Source organism: Diadema antillarum, unplaced genomic scaffold, assembly GCF_040938485.1.
Source record: "Diadema antillarum isolate AM-2024a unplaced genomic scaffold, OU_Dant_1.0 seq00001605_RagTag, whole genome shotgun sequence".
NCBI classification, from domain to species: domain Eukaryota; kingdom Metazoa; phylum Echinodermata; class Echinoidea; order Diadematoida; family Diadematidae; genus Diadema; species Diadema antillarum.
The window spans coordinates 116,291-134,175 of record NW_027272318.1 but is presented as its reverse complement, the minus strand read 5'-3'; the positions used below and the strand labels follow the sequence as shown (position 1 = coordinate 134,175).

Here is a 17,885-nt window from a genome sequence, read left to right as displayed (position 1 = left end):
TGACTGCTGAATATGGTCACTAGGGGGCAGTGCACATAAATTGAATGCTAATGGCAGAAACCGAAATCATCATCACTGATTGAATAGACAAAACATTTTATATAAACCCCTAGGAGCCTACAAGGCAGAGGTTGATGGCAACAACTGCTTTGACACCTTACACACACACACACACACACACACCATTCCAAATAAAACAAGCAAAAACAAAAACAACAAATTTACGTAAAGTATAGAACCACACACACACACACACACCATTCCAAATAAAACAAGCAAAAACAAAAACAACAAATTTACGTAAAGTATACAACCACACACACACACACACACACACACACACACACACTACATTGTATGTCCACTCTCTTTTGGGCAATCACCTTTCAAACTGCCAGGAAATATGTATCAAGTTTAACACTAACCATAGATCAAATAGTTTAGCCCATTAGATAATCATGTGTGATTTCACAACTATGAGTTTAGTTCGACACCCAACTCCAGAATTAGAAAAAAAAAAAAAGTAAAGCAAACAAGCAAGTGACACTGCATTCCGAAAAAAAAAATATGAAAGGAATATTACCTTGCTGTGTTTCATACTTTCGCAATCAATGCATGTGGGGAAATTTTCTCTGATGGAGCTAACAAACTCTGCCATGCCATGCCTTAAACCTTTTAGGCCTTCACATCAGTGGACCATTTGCTATGCACTTTACATACAAACAATTCTTTGCAGAAATAGCCATGATTGATACATGTTATCTTGTGGCTCCCAAACTGTAACAATTTATTCATTGTTGCTTTTTTTTCACTACATGGACTATGTAGGGATATCTTTCCTCTCTTAATAAAATGTCCACATACAGTACCTCTCAAATGAAAATTTCATACAAAGTTCCACTGGCACATAGAGATATATAATCACAGCCAACACGTATCTCTCCCTAGATTGATTGCTCAGAGCTCAAACAAGTACAGAATGACATACGGAAACCTCTTTGTCACTTAATGATGTGCAGGTGATATAGAAGGCAACTGTTAAGGTAGAACTGATTCTATGACGGCATACTTTCCGACCCTCTGCATAAACATACTGGGCCATTGAACTGAATCAGCTCATTTTGTCTCCCCCAATCACACATGCAGTGTACTCCCTGACTTGGGACAGAGAATTTGGTATTAAATGCCTACAATTCAATTGACTGCAAGAGTCATGACGAGCTGAGAAGTAGAAATATTGTGTCTTTAACTAGCACCATGGAAACCTGTGTCATTTCCTTGTACAGACCCATTGATGACGCAGTTACCGTCTATGATCATCTACTGACGCAACAATTATTACAGTAAGATCCACACCTTGGTGTGTTCACATTGATGGAATCTGACACAAATACAGCTGGTTTAAAGTGTACCAATACCCTGGAGATCAAATTTGTGTACAGCTAAAATACACAAAAAACAGCAATAATTCTCCTGTTATAGCCCCTCAAAGTATACATATTTCCATTAATCAGATAATATCTCAATAGCAATTTGGCACTTGTGCTCCGTAAGCGCCGGTACTGATGAGTGCGTGTTCTAGCTATACGGTATGCTTTATGAATAGTATCGAGATTCCATGTCGATCAGTTAGCCGATCACGTGCACACATTGCATATCACTATCATTCATGTCGTATTTGGAAAATAAAAATATCAACAGCACGATCGTTCAATTGAAAGAATCACGTGATCGACAAGTCTCTTTTAAATCACTTTTGTTTCTGTATACTCTTTAAAATTTACATTTAAACTCTAATAACCAAAATTTGAGGGACAAAAAAAAAATTATAGTATTTTGCAGAGGGCATATCTCAAGTATATTTAACAAATACAGCAAACAGTATACACAGCGTTATTGGTACACTTTAAAATAGACATTGATCCCTGTTTAAAAACAAAGACACAAAACAAGAAATGCACACACATGCACACACAAACTACAGTGTAACAGGCTGCGTGATACCATTCTTTCTCTACACCTCTTAAGATGGGCAGTCTAGTATTCAGCAATTTTTCTTCTCACCCACAGGTGAACCAGAACAGACCCAGGCCAGCATTCTGTGACACACTAACACATCATGGCCGTAATTTACAAAGGTAGTTTACAGCAAGTCCATGGATTACAGACTTTTCACCTGCATTTATGCGTGTTACACATTGCACATGCTGACACATCCATTTGCAAGGTATGCCTATTGTGCATTCATTTTAATTTGTGGAATCATTGGACTATTACTTTCAATCATGGATTTGATTTAAACTTCCTGTGTGAATTGGGTCCTCCTGTTACTGCAATCTAAAGGGTGCACATGATTATGCTATAATGGAAAACACCACAGAATTGTCACAGAGAAGAGCAACAAGAATCAATCTGAATGAGGTCAGACCATAATGTGCCTGTCACCTAGGACCAAAGTGGTATGTGACTGAGATGCCAGAAATCTGATGCCAAAAAACAGTCCCCTTTACAAAGCCGAAATACCAGCTGTACATGAAGGCCGGCTTACCATCAGCTTTCATGTGTGAAACGGTGGGATCGTTGCTTAAACCTACCCAGCGTATTTGCTGGATACGTGAAAATCAGCGAGGAGCCACATTGTGAAGCTCCTTGACTCATATCATCACCTCTTCTCCCGCTGGCTCGTGGCAGCCCTCCACAGGGACGCCACCGAGGCGGCGGCCGACGACATGAGCCCCGCTGCCTGCGGCAAAGTGGACACGCTCATCACAGACGGACTCGCCTCTGGCGGGGAGGGGCTGTGACCTGCGACGTCCTCTCCAATGCCTTCCGCCGGAAGAGGCAGGCTCGTGGGCACGGTCTCCCACTCCTCCTGGTCGGAGGCGATGCTGTCCTCCTCCTCATCCAGAGATTCCGGCAGACTTCCACTGCCCGACATGCTCAGCATACTCGTTAGGTTGGGCGAGGTCTGGGCAGCAAGCAGCAGGTCACTGTGCACCTCAAAGTCAGCTGTCCTGTGTGGAGTAAGAGGAAAAAATGGCATGAAAATCTGGCATTTAAAACCTCGAGGTGATACTGGTACAAGTGTAGGTGCAAGCACAAGAATTATGATAAAGAAAACCATAAAATAAACACCTTTTTTTCTTTACATATTGAAAAAGTTGACACACATCTTAAACTGGGAATCTCTGAAACAACACGTTTACATCTTGCTCTGACTTTCAATCATTCAATATTTCCTGTATCACATACTGTACTTCTCTCACAATATAAAACAAATATTGACTGCTTTATCACTTGGGTCTCAGTGTAAATCCTTGACCTACATGTACATTGATTCTACCTTTAAAGGCACATGGTCCCAGTGGTTTAGTCAAATGTGTACGCAGGCGCACGGCGCAAGTTTCCTATAGAGACCTACGCTATCTACTCCTCTTTAGCGCTTACGCTGTGACCCATTTCCCCGAGTCTGAAGAAGTCTGATCCACTGTAGTCAGTGGTCTGATCACAGTTTGGCTCATGATCTGGCTGAGGGGGATGACAGCTTTAGCAAACTTCTTTTGTGATGTCATACTAAGAAGCACATATGAATGCACCCTGGCATTACTACAGACTGCGTGATGCGCAGAGAAAACAACGAAGGCAACGTTACCTAGCAACACCTACGAGCTTTACTCTTGATGACAACTCAACTTTGGCAATCTTCGTATCAATGCTAACGGTGATCGGCAGTATCATTAACAGCGCCCTCTACACTACCGGGACTATGCGCCTTTAACTTGCATTGCCAGTCTTGAGTCTCAGAAAAATCTGTTGGAATCAACTTGGGTAGAGGATTCAGAGTATGACTCTTAAAAGCAATTTGATTACAGGTGTTTTGTTTACAAGAGAAGTTTCGCAGCAGTAAATACCTACCACAGCAGGGAGTGTCACTGGCCACCTATGTGATGTAATTTCTCAAAGTATAAAAAAAATGCTTTTTTTTTTGGGGGGGGGGGGGGGGGGTTTCATATACTCTGATGATCATATTGCCAGCATCAAGCCCCCTCCCCCCCAAAAAAAATATAACAAAAACAAAACACACACACACACACAAACATACAGACGGCAAAAAACAAACAAACAAACAAACAAACAAAACAAATTGCAATTTGTAGCAATCCGTACCTGCCATAACTTGGAGTGTCGCTGGCTACTAAAGTGATGAGGTTTCTTAGTGTGTAATGAGGATGCAGTTTCTCTGGTGATATACTCTGACAAAATAGAAAGAAAGAGAAACAAATAAGGAATGATAATCAACAATTTGTAAAACTAACATAAAGTGGCCATTCTAATATAGTGCATCATACATTCTGCAAAGGTTCTTATGCACTTGAAAAAGGAGAACAGAAAAATTATGTCAAGTGGTACATTGTTGGAAAGATGTTCTGTTCTGTTTTGAATGGGATTTGTCAGTTTACAAAAATATGGATCCTCCTGCATATAAGGCCACTCAGCAAATAATTTAGAAATGGCTTGATCATTAGGACTATCATGCTTCAAAATAGGTAATACATTTAAAATAAAACTAACAACAGTAACAATGAATAAAGTAAAAAAAGAGAAAAATGGTTCATATCTCTTAAACATTACCAATATATGATTAATGCCCACAGATATTTAGTGGGAAATTCACTAGATATTTGGTGGGAAATTCACTCTATTTCTCGAACATGATCACATCTTTGTCCTTGTTCAGAATTTTTCATTAACAACAAACAACAACTTCAACTCACCTCAGACCCTTTGCCACCCCCCCAAAATAAAGAAACACACACACATACACATGTACTATATCACCCCCCCCCAAAAAAAAAAGACGACAAACCACCGAAGTACTGTATTAATCGAATACATGGCACTAGTGTGAAACGAAAAGGGAAAATTTTGTGTTTCTAATATTCACAAATAAAAACAGGAATTTCTGACCATCCAGCATTGCTTTATGGGTGAAACTCACAGCTCAATGTACTACAACTTTTTACACATTCCATATATAGTTCAAACCGTGTAGTGTATTAGCACTTACCTGACTAAAACAGAGAAAGAGCACACTGCTGTTCAGTTTGTCAACGGCAGATGAGAATTCACGGCGGCTCAGCTCCGATTTACAAAAGCGACTGCAAAGATTGAGCAAATGAGTTTTTGGCACGTGAATAGATTTCTAAACATTTATGACATACATTCTTACATTGTGTTTTCAACTTGTAATGAAGAATTCCAACATTTACAGGTTCACAAATGATATTGTTAATGCATATTTTGGGATTTAGTGCTACATAAATATGAATGTAAAGGCTAACTTTCAAGTATACTACACATATTACAGCTAGAGAGTTGATGAGGAGACAAAATTCTGCTTAACCCTTGCTGTGCTTTGGGCGCTAATTACTGTACGAGCTGAAATCTTCGCTACAGATATTTTCGCGAATTGCTACTTGGAGGATATTTTCGCGTGTTGTTAATTTCGCGGCTGCGAGGGTCAAACTGAACTTAGTTATTCACGCGTCGTTATTTTCGCGGTTCAAAGGCGATTCGCGAAATTCGCGAAAATAAAACCGTGAAAATTTCAGCTCGTACAGTAACACGCATGTTTTAGTGCTTTCTTTGCCTAATTGACACAGATGTCAATGAATAGAGATTACCCAATTGCCCTAATCTCTATTGTGTCCCCATGGCCTTCCAGCTGGACTGAGGCTCATTGTTACACCTGAATGGCCTTGCTAATCTTCAACTAGGTTAAAGGGACTGTACAGTACTGGTTGAGGTAGGCATTCATGTTTTGAACATTCCTAAGTGAGATAATGAAAAACCTCTTATGAAATATGAAAGAGCATGTAATTTTAAGAAGGATTCAACGTCTATTTGATGAAAATTGGTTTTCAAATGGCTGAGATATCCAAAAAAGTGTTAATAATAAAAGGCGACATGCCACAACTTTATTAGGATCTCTTTGTTTCACCTTGTCTTTGGATATCTCAGCCATTTCAAAACCGATTTTCATCGAATAAACTTTTGATACCCCTTAGAACTGCATGCTCTTTGACATCTCATAGAGTGGTTTTTGAATATCTCGCAAAACGTTAAAAGCTAAATCCTCACCTCGACCAGAAGTGCACACACCCTTTAACTTTGGATGGATTACTGAATGCTGACGAAAAATGCTTGGCAAGTTTAATAAGCTAAGTGCCTGGGCAAATAAAGGGTTACTCAACAAAGACATCAATACACTCTAGCATAAGATTTCAGATCATTCCATACATGCCGAAACAACGTTTCTCGTCATATATAGATGAAATCAAACATAGCACTAAAATGAATAAATTAATAAAATGAAATAAAGTAAATATATAGTAAATTCATCATGAGATGTAGACAAGACAATTGTTATTGGTGGTTACCTGAAATGTACCCTCCGGACCAGTGGCACGTCCAGTGTGTTGGCTATGTGAGCTACGAGCTGCGCAGTGTAGGTTAGAGCTGCTGCCACCTGGTGGCCAGGATTGTGCAGGTCAAGTTCTGCATCCGGGTCAGGGATGTCTGTTTCCTGGGGCACAACTGCAAAAACAACAACAGAAATTTTTTTTTTTTTTGAACAACAACAACAACAACAACAGCAGCAGCAGCAGCAGTAGCAGCAGCAGCAGCAACAACAACAGTAACAAAAACACAAACATCAACAAAAATCAACCTATTTTCAACAACATCAAGAGAAATTAACCTTTTTTCAACAACAACGTCAACATCAACATCAACAACAACAAAATTAACATAAATGCATGGGATGAAACTTCATCAAGCAGTACATTACACACTGACACATTAGAAAGGACAAATAAATACATGCACAATCTTAATCAACAAAATTCACAGGAGAAAAAAAAAAGAAGAAGGTATCTCCCTCTTGAAATCAGATGCTTTCTGCATATTCATGATGAAGGATGACCCAGTATCTACACAGAAATTTAGTTTGAGAATAAAGACATAAGTGGATTTAATTCAGGGTATGTGTAATGAGATGCTTTACTTAAAATGATAAGTACAAACTAGGGGGAAAAAATTCACTCACCACATGCTACATAGGCCGAGTAGTCGCCGTTGGCTGGTATTTGGACGTGGGGGTGAACTATGCTGTAATGTGCCTCCCCATTGTTGATGGTCTCAACCCAACGACCCCTGACATAGGAAGTCATCCTGGCCTCAGCGAGGGCAGCAACCAACTCATCTTCTGCTGATTGCTCGTCGACCTTACTGTCTGTCAGGCTGACCTCGTCTCGCCACCCTTCCTCGTGTGACACGCTGAAACAAGTACGATCAAAACATTCGTCAATACTCCTGTTTGCAGCTGAGCAAGGTGCTATGATCAGATGACAAGGCAAGTTTGATGCCCTACAAGCAGATACACGTACTTCTGCTTCACGCAAATCATTTCATGACAACATGATAAAATCTTATACAAAATCAATACATTCTCACAAGGAATGATACTCTGTTGGCAGAGAAACTTTGGGTAGAGCGTTTGGCAAGCAACACACTCATAAAGTAAATTTGCACTCTTACGATACTGTCATCAGGTGAAGAAAATTTGTCTCATCAATAAACTACTAATATTTGAATTATTCAGCGATACTGGCACATTATCATAAGTCCCTTGTACATGCTCATAACCACAAATTTTGACTGAAGATGCTCCACCTGAAAATGATGCATCACGCATTACCCCGGGGTACCACATTGTGTAGCGCCACCTCACGTCCACTCGAGGACAGCCGCAGAGAAATGCATGCACGGTGTGTGCGTCTACAGTCATTCCCATGCCACAGTATGTGATACTATGCATGCATGGTATGCTGTGCTAGCAATATTAATAGCGTGTGCTTCAGTGCAGTGCAGTGGCTAGCGCGCTCTAGCTCCTGCACCAAAATAATTTCCCACTTTTTGGCACCCAGGGTACAACCTTTAAAAAAAGAAATACAAATTCAACAAAATGGCTGATTTTTATTTGGTACCCCGGGATACCATATATGTCATCAAATGGTGAAATCATGGTAAAATGCCATTGGTACTTGTGACGTCACTTACCTCTGGTTTATTTCAGTGATGGGGAATATATGATGAAGCAGCTGGGTTATTTTCTCTCTCCTCTTGACTTGCAACAATTCACTCTTCTCCTCCAGCGACTCCTTCCGACTCTCAATATTTGTTCCTATGTGCTCTGCGGAAAGTTAATGTGCCAACCACACAAACTTAAAGGGATGGCATAGTTTGGGTTGAGGTGGGGATTCAGATTTTAACTTTTTGCCAGATAAGTAGAAATCACTTATGAAATATGAAAGAGCATACAATTCTAAGAGGATATCAAAGTTTATTTGATGAAAATTGGTTTTGAAATGGCCGAGATATCCAAAAACAAAATAAAACAGAGTGGTCCTAAAAGATGGGTCCCACCTTTTATTAGGACCTCTTTCTTTTTTCTTTTTTTTAAAGGATATCTCAGCCATTTCAAAACCAATTTTCATCAAATAAACTTTGAATCCCTCTTGGAATTGTATGCCCTTTCATATTTCATGAGTGGTTTGTCATTATGTCACAAAAAAGTTGGAAACCTGAAGCCCCATCTAAACCAAAATATAACCTCCCTTTAACACATCGTACTATGTAGAGGCTATGCCTCCATGTTTGCTCCTTGAGACAGTGTAGAGTTACAACTCCCTCTCGATACTCAGAATACTACATATTTGTATTCAACAGATATTTTCAAGAGTTTGAATTGGTGGAAGAACCTCATGTACATTGTAACCATAGTTATTGGAAATTTGTTAACAGTTAGGAATGAATGCAAACGTCAATTGGTTCAAACATGAGAAAACAACATAACCTCATCATATCGTCGGTTGAGAATGATAAGGGCGTTAAGTTGCCACTAAACCCATAGTGTTCGAGACAACTTAACATCCTTCTCATTCTCAACAGACGATATTGAGCTGATATGATAAGGAAAAATAAAAGTGATTATGATTGTCAAGCATGTATGTCTATTAAATATGTGTAATTCCACATTTAATATCGAAAGTCATTACGTACCAGGCATTCTATCACTGTAATTGTTGTTTGACGACTATCTACTCATCACTTTAAAGGGATGGTACAGTATTGGTGGAGATGAGAATACCAAGAAAACACTTATGAAATAGTACAGAACATACCATTTTAAGAAATGGAATTACATGCTCTTTCGTATTTCATAAGAGGTTTCTCATTATCTCACCAAAAAATGTCAGAAACCTGAAATTAGGTCTCAACCAAAACTATATGATCCCTTTAAGCAACTCTCTGCAAGGCCTCTAACGTCACTTTCTTACGTTACAAGAGGTGCACTTACCCATATACTTTTGAATCTTTTGCAATTTCTTGTTGTGTTCATCCCTTCTAATTTTCTCCAATTTCTTTTTCTCAACAACACTTTGGAGTGACTGTTTATCTGTACAAAATAAAAACATAAACAATTGTCACGTCAAATTACAGTGGCAATATCTTTACTTATCATCTCTTCATTCACTGTACAGAAGTAAAGGTGGCATTAATGATACCAAATGTAACTTTTACATAAAAGGAGGGATCACGTTTTAGCAATAAAAAGTACCAATATGGACACAGTATTAGGAAATCATGTTGATCTTGATAGTGGTTCATAAAAACATGAAAACGTAAGTCAAAAACAAACACACAAATAGATCTGTCAGATGTCAACAAACAACGTCACATATACTTGGTATACTTATACTCTCTTCTATACAACAGCAGAAGATGCCCACATGCTGATGTCCATGAAGGCTTTTCCTTTTTGTCTTAAAAGAGACCTCCTGATGATTATCAGATTTTTGAATCTGAACATCTATAAATTGGAGACACTGGGTAGAGAGTTTCAAAATTCAGAGTGATTGGGATGAAGAATAAGAATGTTTTCAAAATTCATAACAAATAACAATGAACACGGATGATGACCTATCAGGTTTACATAAGAATGCATGATTGGGTGTTCAAGGAAGCAGAAAAAGGAACAAAGCATGCATAACTTCTACACACGTGAACCTGCTCAGCAAGAGGTATTCTAATGGAATTACAATGCTATGTGTGCTTAGAAACGCCAGTATGAAGCGCCATATAAATGCAATTATTATTATTATTATTATCATAATACTGGAACGTGTTAGTCTCCTACGTCATCATCCTTGTTTAGTGTAATTTGTTTGGGGTTTTTCAGAGTATTGGTTTATTTGCTCAAGACCACAAAAGTTCCACAAATCTGTACATGACACTATCGATTTATGCACTACTTGATATCAAATTATATAAATTGTCTGGAGTGCCCCTTTCCATTTTCTCCTCCTCCTGAACTTAGTGCAAAAAACAAGGTTCCACAAACAAATATACACCGTAAATAGGATGAAAAGAAAAAGAACAAAGAAATACTGTAAAAGTGGAAATTTTCGCGGTGTTGAAATTTTCGCGCATTTTGCGCAACAAGAAACTAGCACAAAAATAAAAGCCCGCGAAGATTTTTGCTTGCCATATGTTCCTGTGCTCGACAACTTGATTCCGCGGAATTAAAAACACGCAAAACTCTTCTGACCCGGCCAGGCGCGAAAATATCCACTTTTACAGTATATCAATTGTTCAAGGGATACCAGATATTCCACTGAACTCATTCGCACCTCTATCTAGGTTGCTTTTCTCGTCAGCGATGGCCTTCTGTGTCATCTGTAACCTTCCTTTCATCAATGAAACTTCCCAGTGCTGCATAAGAATAAGGTAACAAACACTCAATGCTAGAAGAAATCAATCCTTTCAAGTATGTTACACACATAGTACACTGTATAACTGTCACAAGCAAAAGACAAAGTAACTTAACTGTGTATTTTCTACAAAGAAGTGGCATTGTCATTTAAAAAAAAAATTGTGCCAGGGGCTCTTTAAAATGAAAACTTAATCCATGTTATAGATATATGTCCCTGTACTTTCCTTCTTGGTTTGTAACAAACTGTCACTTATTCTTGTCTTCACAAACTGATTTCAAAACACAGTACATGTACCTATATATATATAGGTACCATGTACCTATAAAGAAAATATAAAAAGAAGCAAAAAATTTGCACTCCATGCAAACCATAACTCAAACTTTACATCATGTGAAATGTATGAAAACATTGTGTAGCATTATAGTGTAATGATGACTTTGACACAATGTGATGTCCATACCTTTTCTGCTATTGCATTTTTCCTTCTCAGTCTTTCACAAAGCCTTGGTGAGTAATGAAAGAAAATGTAAAAACCATTATAAATATGGATATCATCTACATGGATAATGAATGAATAAAAAAAAATAAATAAATAGGTCTGCATAAAAGGCAGAAAATGGTATATTTACTAATACTCTGCATAATGAATGTCCGATGCCTATTGGAAGGGCAATAATGCCAGCCTAGACTGTGTAACCAACAACTCTTGCATTGGCAGAAATCAGGCAGAAATCTATCCCTGTTATTGTGTTCACAAGTGTCAGATACAGCTTGCACAATAATTTTTGAAGGCTCTTTTCAGAAAAGTTGTGTACTCTGATATACTGACTTTTCAGAAAAGTTGTGAACTCTGATATACTGTACATCTTTAAATTCATATTCAAAGTAATGTCACTTATTTTTTCAGGTCCCATGAATAAGGAATCTGTGCATTGATCCTGTTCTCCAGAATTCATGACTGGTAGCAAACACTTTACATACACTGTACATCAGTGCTGTAGAATAGCTTTCACTTTTTATTTTTTATCTTAGACAAAAAAATAAAAAATTAAATGTGATATCACTCACTTTGCAGACAGGCGTTCTTTTTCTTTCCTGAGTCGCATCAGCCTGTCTCTCCTTTCACAATACCTGTTTCAACACACATACACGTATTATGATTTAAACAAGCAAACGAGGCAAAAGGCTCAATTTGAATTATTCTGTTGTTTTAAAAAAACAAACAAAACCTCAAAACAGAAGGATAAAGAGGAGAAAAATGGGAAACTGTAAGATTAACAAAAGCAAGAATTTCATAATGGAGAATAATGCCCATCAAGAAAAATATTTCAGACTGAAAAACAATGTTTTTATGAAAATTCAAGTAAATCACACATTACATACACATATTCAACATCTTGAAACAAAAAAAAAAAATGATGTGAATGTCATACAACCACCTCAACATAGACACAACAGTCACAAGATCATGATGACATGTTCACTACATAGTTTTCTTTGTCTGTTTATGCATATATAAACTGTCACTACATTATTTTTTTTTAATGCATATAGAACCAAACAACTGTCACAGCATGCGGTGTGCAGTAACTTTTTCTTTATGTTCGCGTTTGCTTCTTTTTCCAGATAAGGTATCAAATACTTATACAGCTCTAGCTCAAATACAATTCTGTATTCAAAATAGCTTCATTTTTTTTTTTTCAAGAAAGTGTGGGAATAATTATTAGAGTCTATCAGCTACTGTTTTTTTATTTTGTGAAAAAGGAGCACACTTCTTTTGTTCTCCTTTATCAATGGTAATCAGAAATGACTTCATTATAATGGGAATTTCACTATATATCCTCATTTGTTGTAAGGAAATGTTGTGCCACAAAGTAGGTCTAGTTTAATACTTATAATTTGGGGAACTGACTTTTTACTCATTTACACCCGTGTTTGATGTAAGATGGGATTGTACTGCACTGTACGTGTTTGTTATTGTTATGTATTCATCTATCATATACACGTAGGAAATTCATTAAATTTGGGTGCAGAGATGTACATCATCATGATTGAGATCCCATGCAATGGCTATGCACCATGCTAGCTTGTACAACCTGTAGCTGTATGCAGATCAGCTTTTTTAGTAGGGCCTATATAGACCATCTACTGGATTCTTCTATACAGTAACAAAAGGCTCTAGAAATATTGTGTATTGGTAGGCAACATAAGGCAAAAAAAAAAAAAAAAGGTTTGTTTGCTCTTTGCGACCGACCGAAAATCACAGAAATCTCGGGTCGGGTTTTTTATTTATTTATTTTTTTTTACTCTTTTGAGTTTAAAATTTCCCATGAATTTCATCTTTCTACAGCGTCTAAAATTGTAAACAGTTTTAAACCAAAAATTTTCCATTTTGAACTGAAAAAAGAATGAGAAAAGTCTAAAAATATTTTTTCATCACATCAACCCATCGTAAATCATGTTGTACAGTACACGTAAGCGTATTAAAGCCGCATGGCGCGTGGGGCCGCAGGCTATACGTTTAGCATACACTGCTAGCTAGCTTTTTGGCTCACATGCATGCACATGTACGAAATCCAATCGATGCATGCATGCGCATAGCTAGCTACCACGGCAGCGCAGCGCGACTGCCAAGATGGCCACTTTTGCAGTATCCGTAACCAGCTGTCATGGCAGCAAAACTGTGTGGATGGAGTTCGGTTGCCAGCATCTCACTGGAAGGTACTTTTTTTGAGCTGTTTGCTAAATTCATCAAAGAAGACCGTTTGTCAGTTAGTGTTTCTGCCTCGCCCACTGGTACTGGGCCCTGGCAAGATGTTATTGTTAGTTTGAATGAATCGCTTCAGTGTTGAGTGTATTAACTATTAAATTTGCGCCATATTTTGTTCAAAGTTGAACTCGAACTTGAAGAATTGCCAGAAACGAATCATGCCGCAAATGCACTGGAGGTGCTAACAATGTAGTCCGCCAAACAGCGGACACTGCCCCAAAGAAAAAATGCAGACCCGGTATAAAAAACAACAACAAACAAACAAAAACCCGACCTACTGACCCTCTTGGTTTTTTTGTTTTGTTTTGTTTTGTTTTTTGCATAATGTCGTGTTGCACCACATGATGGCAATCAGCGAAACTGTTCGGAGCCAGAGCTTCATTTATTTGAAGACCTGCCAATCCGTACCTTGGGCTTGCCTTCAAAACTCCGGAAACAGCAACGCAACTGCATTGAATTGAAAGAGCTCTCAGGCTCAGCTAAGTGCATTGCAATGTTTTGGACACTGCGCGACACAGCGACTGTGGCCCGTGGAGCTGCAGCTGCGAGCAGCGGCGCGCGCTGCCTGCTATGAACCATTGTCATTGACTGCAATGCGAATGTATTCGATCTTTTGTTTACCTTTCAGCCTCTGCAGATTTGCTCGAAGAGTGACAGAAATCGCCCTTTTCTACGCAAGATGCACATGTAAACGGTCTCCTTGTCGTAAAACACAATGGACATTTCTCAAAAGCTATGCACATCCCGGCCAGAGGAGGTACAAAGCGTCCTACGTCGTCGTCTGCAGAAATTTCTTCACTGTCCCTGTAAGCTGCCATCTTGGATATCCACCCTGTCTCTATGAACCGATTAAGATGTGGATATACATATATTTTTTCAATATTAAACTTAATTAATCCATTTATTATGTTATTTCAAAATGTGAAATGTATTATTCAGATGATTTAAGAAGATTTATATTTAACAAACTATTCCATCTGGTATCAAATCATGTTCGCATAATATGGAGTAGTCAAACCGGCAATAGTATCTTTGTAACCACAAAAACGTAGCAGCAGTGGCATTTCATGCAGTCGACAACAGGGTGACAAAATAACCCGAACTCGGTGTATGACGTCATAGTTGTTTGTAAATGTCAGCTGGGATTTCATTACAAAACGTATCCTCTCCAAAGTCCAGCATTTGCAGTACGACTCATATGGTTCACAAAAAACAAAAACAAAGAAAAGAATGAAATAGATCTCTAAAATAAAATTACAATGAAAAGGATTTAGTTCAGATCAAATTTTCGGAGGTAGTAAATAAATGCCGGTTTCAGTATTTAGGTGCCTACAATGCTCTCTCCCTCTGTCTTCCTCCACTTGATTGTTAATGAATCAACCATACTTGCCAACTCTACCGCATTTGGCGGTAGACTACCGCTTTTGAAAGATTTCATTAGCATTCAAGCTAGCGCTGCTCGCATAGGCGTCCTGGATTCTACCCGCTTTCTCAAATGAAAATGTTGGCAAGTATGAATCAACTAGAACTTGCATTTCAATCCTAGCAATTGAAAAGATTATAACGACTCAAGTTTTTGGTTTGTATGTTTACATTATTTGTTATATTTCTCTCTTTTTTTTTTCTCAAAAGATCATCCAAGGTATCAGGACCCCCAAAACAACATCAAAACAGCAGACTAAAAAGAAAAAAAAGTTTACATAAGATGCATATGTCTGTGTAAAGTACAGTGTATGTCTGATTTAGTCTCACGATCATGTATCTATTTCTCATGTCCATGTTCCACCTAAATATATGTAATCATAGTTAAGACTGAACAAAAATAAATCATTTTTCATGTTCAGATGTTGGCAACTGCCATGTATTTATTAACATGCCTTTGTACAGAAAAATGACACAAATATCGCACAAGATATAAACATATTCTACAGTTTGTACAAATTACATGTATACAGTACTTTAAACAGGTCTAGTCATGAAAGAACTTAAAAACCATTCCATGTTCATATTGACTACAACGAGCGAAGTAAAATGAAATAAACAGAACGGTAGAAGTTGTTCAATTAAAATCAGATACAGAATTATGGAAGCTTCATGTTTCCAGGAAACAGTACACATCTGTCACAGTCATTAATGCAACATTGAATGAGATGATGACTTTGCAAACAAGTCACCCAATGACCTTGTACACAAATCTTCACTAAATTTTATTTAAAAAAAAACTCACCTAATGAAAATCATGTTCACTGCATCGAATCATAATAGAGTTGTTATGCCTTAGAAATAGTGCTTGATGGGGAAGGATTGCATTTGCTGCTTTATCAACCCATATGTAGATATTTTGACATCAACTTTTGATTAAAAAGCCTAACAAAACTGTGTGAAGTTAGGACATCATCATTATCTAGTCTAATTAGCATATTTGGCTATGACTGATGACACTCTTTCATACAAAACATGCGATAGATGTAAGATTTTTATAATCTTTTGACCTTACCTCAAGGAAACTTCAGTAGTTCTACTTGTTTGAATTTACTATACCCCATTAAAAACATTTGAACACAGAGAGGTATTGTCACTTTAACACGCTCAGAGTACATTCCCACTTGCCTCAATGATAATTCTGTTGTCAACAAGTGGATGCAATGTTTTGTTATCACTCTGTACCCATTGATATATTTGCTTTTCTCTGTGAGCAAGGGTGAAATATGGTACAGTATCTTATACGTTGTGTATTTCTCGAGCATTTTTATTTTTGTAAATTTTGCTAGTCGGGCACTATTCAGGAAAATTAAAAACAAGCAAAATGATTAAAGGGATGGTACAGTATTGGTGGAGATGAGAATTGGGCTTTTAACTTTTTGCGAGATACCAAGAAAACATCTATGAAACAGTACAGAGCATGCCATTTTACGAGGAATTTAAAGTTTATTTGATGAAAATCGGGTTTGGAATGACTGAAACATCCAAAAACAAAGTAAAACAAAGCAGTCGTAATAAAATGTGGGTCCCACATTTTATTAGAATCACTCTGTTTTGGATATCTCAGCCATTTCAAAACCGATTTTCATCAAATAAACATTGAATTCCTCATGGAATTACATGCTCTTTCATAAGAGGTTTCTCATTATCTCACCAAAAAATGTTAGAAACCTGAAATTAGGTCTCAACCAAAACTGTACGATCCCTTTAACTCAGACCTTCACATGAATTCAACTTGCATGTGTGCATGTCTCCTTTCATTGCTGCGCTCCATGATCGCAATTTTAAACATCTGCACAATAACATTATCAGGAAGTCTCAGTTTGCAAAAAGTCAAGTCTCGTGAAATACATGGTGTATACAGTACATCCATGTGTGATCCTGGCATCCTTATTCAAAACAACTACTGCACAATTACAAATGTTTGAAACCAATTCAACTTTAAATTACAAAGGTAAGGACTACAAAAGAAAAGATGATCATAAGAAATAGTATTCAACCCTTTCTGACAATGCAGCCTTACAAATATGAAGACATAAATGGTATCCCGGGGTACCAAATGAAAATCAGCCATTTTGTTGAATTATTTATTTTTTTAAAAAGGTTATACCCTGGGTTGCCAAAAAGTGGAAATTATGTTGGTGCTGGAGCTAGCGCATGCTAGCCACTGCACTGCACTGCACTGAAGCACACGCTATTGCTAGCACAGCATGCCATGCATGCATAGTATTACATGCAGTGGCATGGGAATAACTATGTACACACACACAGTGCATGCATTTCTTTGCGGCTGTCCTTGAGTGGACATGAGATGGCACTATACAACGTGGTACTCCGGGGTACTACAGTACCCCGGGGTAATGCGTTATGCATCATATGATCATTGACAGTCTCAATAAGATATGACTTGATTATTCTCCTAGGAAAAAAAAAGAAGAATATTTCATCCAGCACTGCATTCAAAAACAGTAGTTGCAGCTTGTTTCAGCTGAATGAATGGTTAGGATATGTTCTGTTGAATTTTTGTATACATAAACCACTTCTTTACACATTGATACATACTGTATTGTATATCTATATACTTTTTCTTTACTCTAAAGATGGGAAGAAAAACTACAGTTGCAACAAAAGTTTGAAGACAAGCATACTACCTTTCTAAGGTCATTGGACATCGTAATACTACACATGGAATGATACTACAACATGCATAGCTGAACAGCAAAGATTTTGGTGTTTTTAAACATATACTTTTATTTCAAGGTGAAATATGCTAATGCTGTCATTCTTTTTTTTTC

General features: G+C 37.7%; 1 protein-coding gene across 1 annotated transcript; it reads right to left on the bottom strand.

The window, feature by feature from the left end:
• Nucleotides 1-1,985: 1,985 nt before the first annotated feature.
• Nucleotides 1,986-14,426, bottom strand: LOC139711034 (beclin 1-associated autophagy-related key regulator-like). Its single transcript, XM_071622958.1, has 11 exons — nt 14,230-14,426; nt 11,907-11,969; nt 11,299-11,341; nt 10,755-10,836; nt 9,422-9,520; nt 8,122-8,254; nt 7,109-7,338; nt 6,441-6,597; nt 5,069-5,159; nt 4,168-4,253; nt 1,986-3,014 (listed from the first exon to the last, which is right to left on the bottom strand). Exons 1-11 carry the CDS (start codon nt 14,424-14,426, stop codon nt 2,663-2,665), a joined length of 1,533 nt encoding a protein of 510 aa, XP_071479059.1. The 3' UTR covers nt 1,986-2,662.
• Between the last annotated feature and the right edge of the window lie 3,459 nt (nt 14,427-17,885).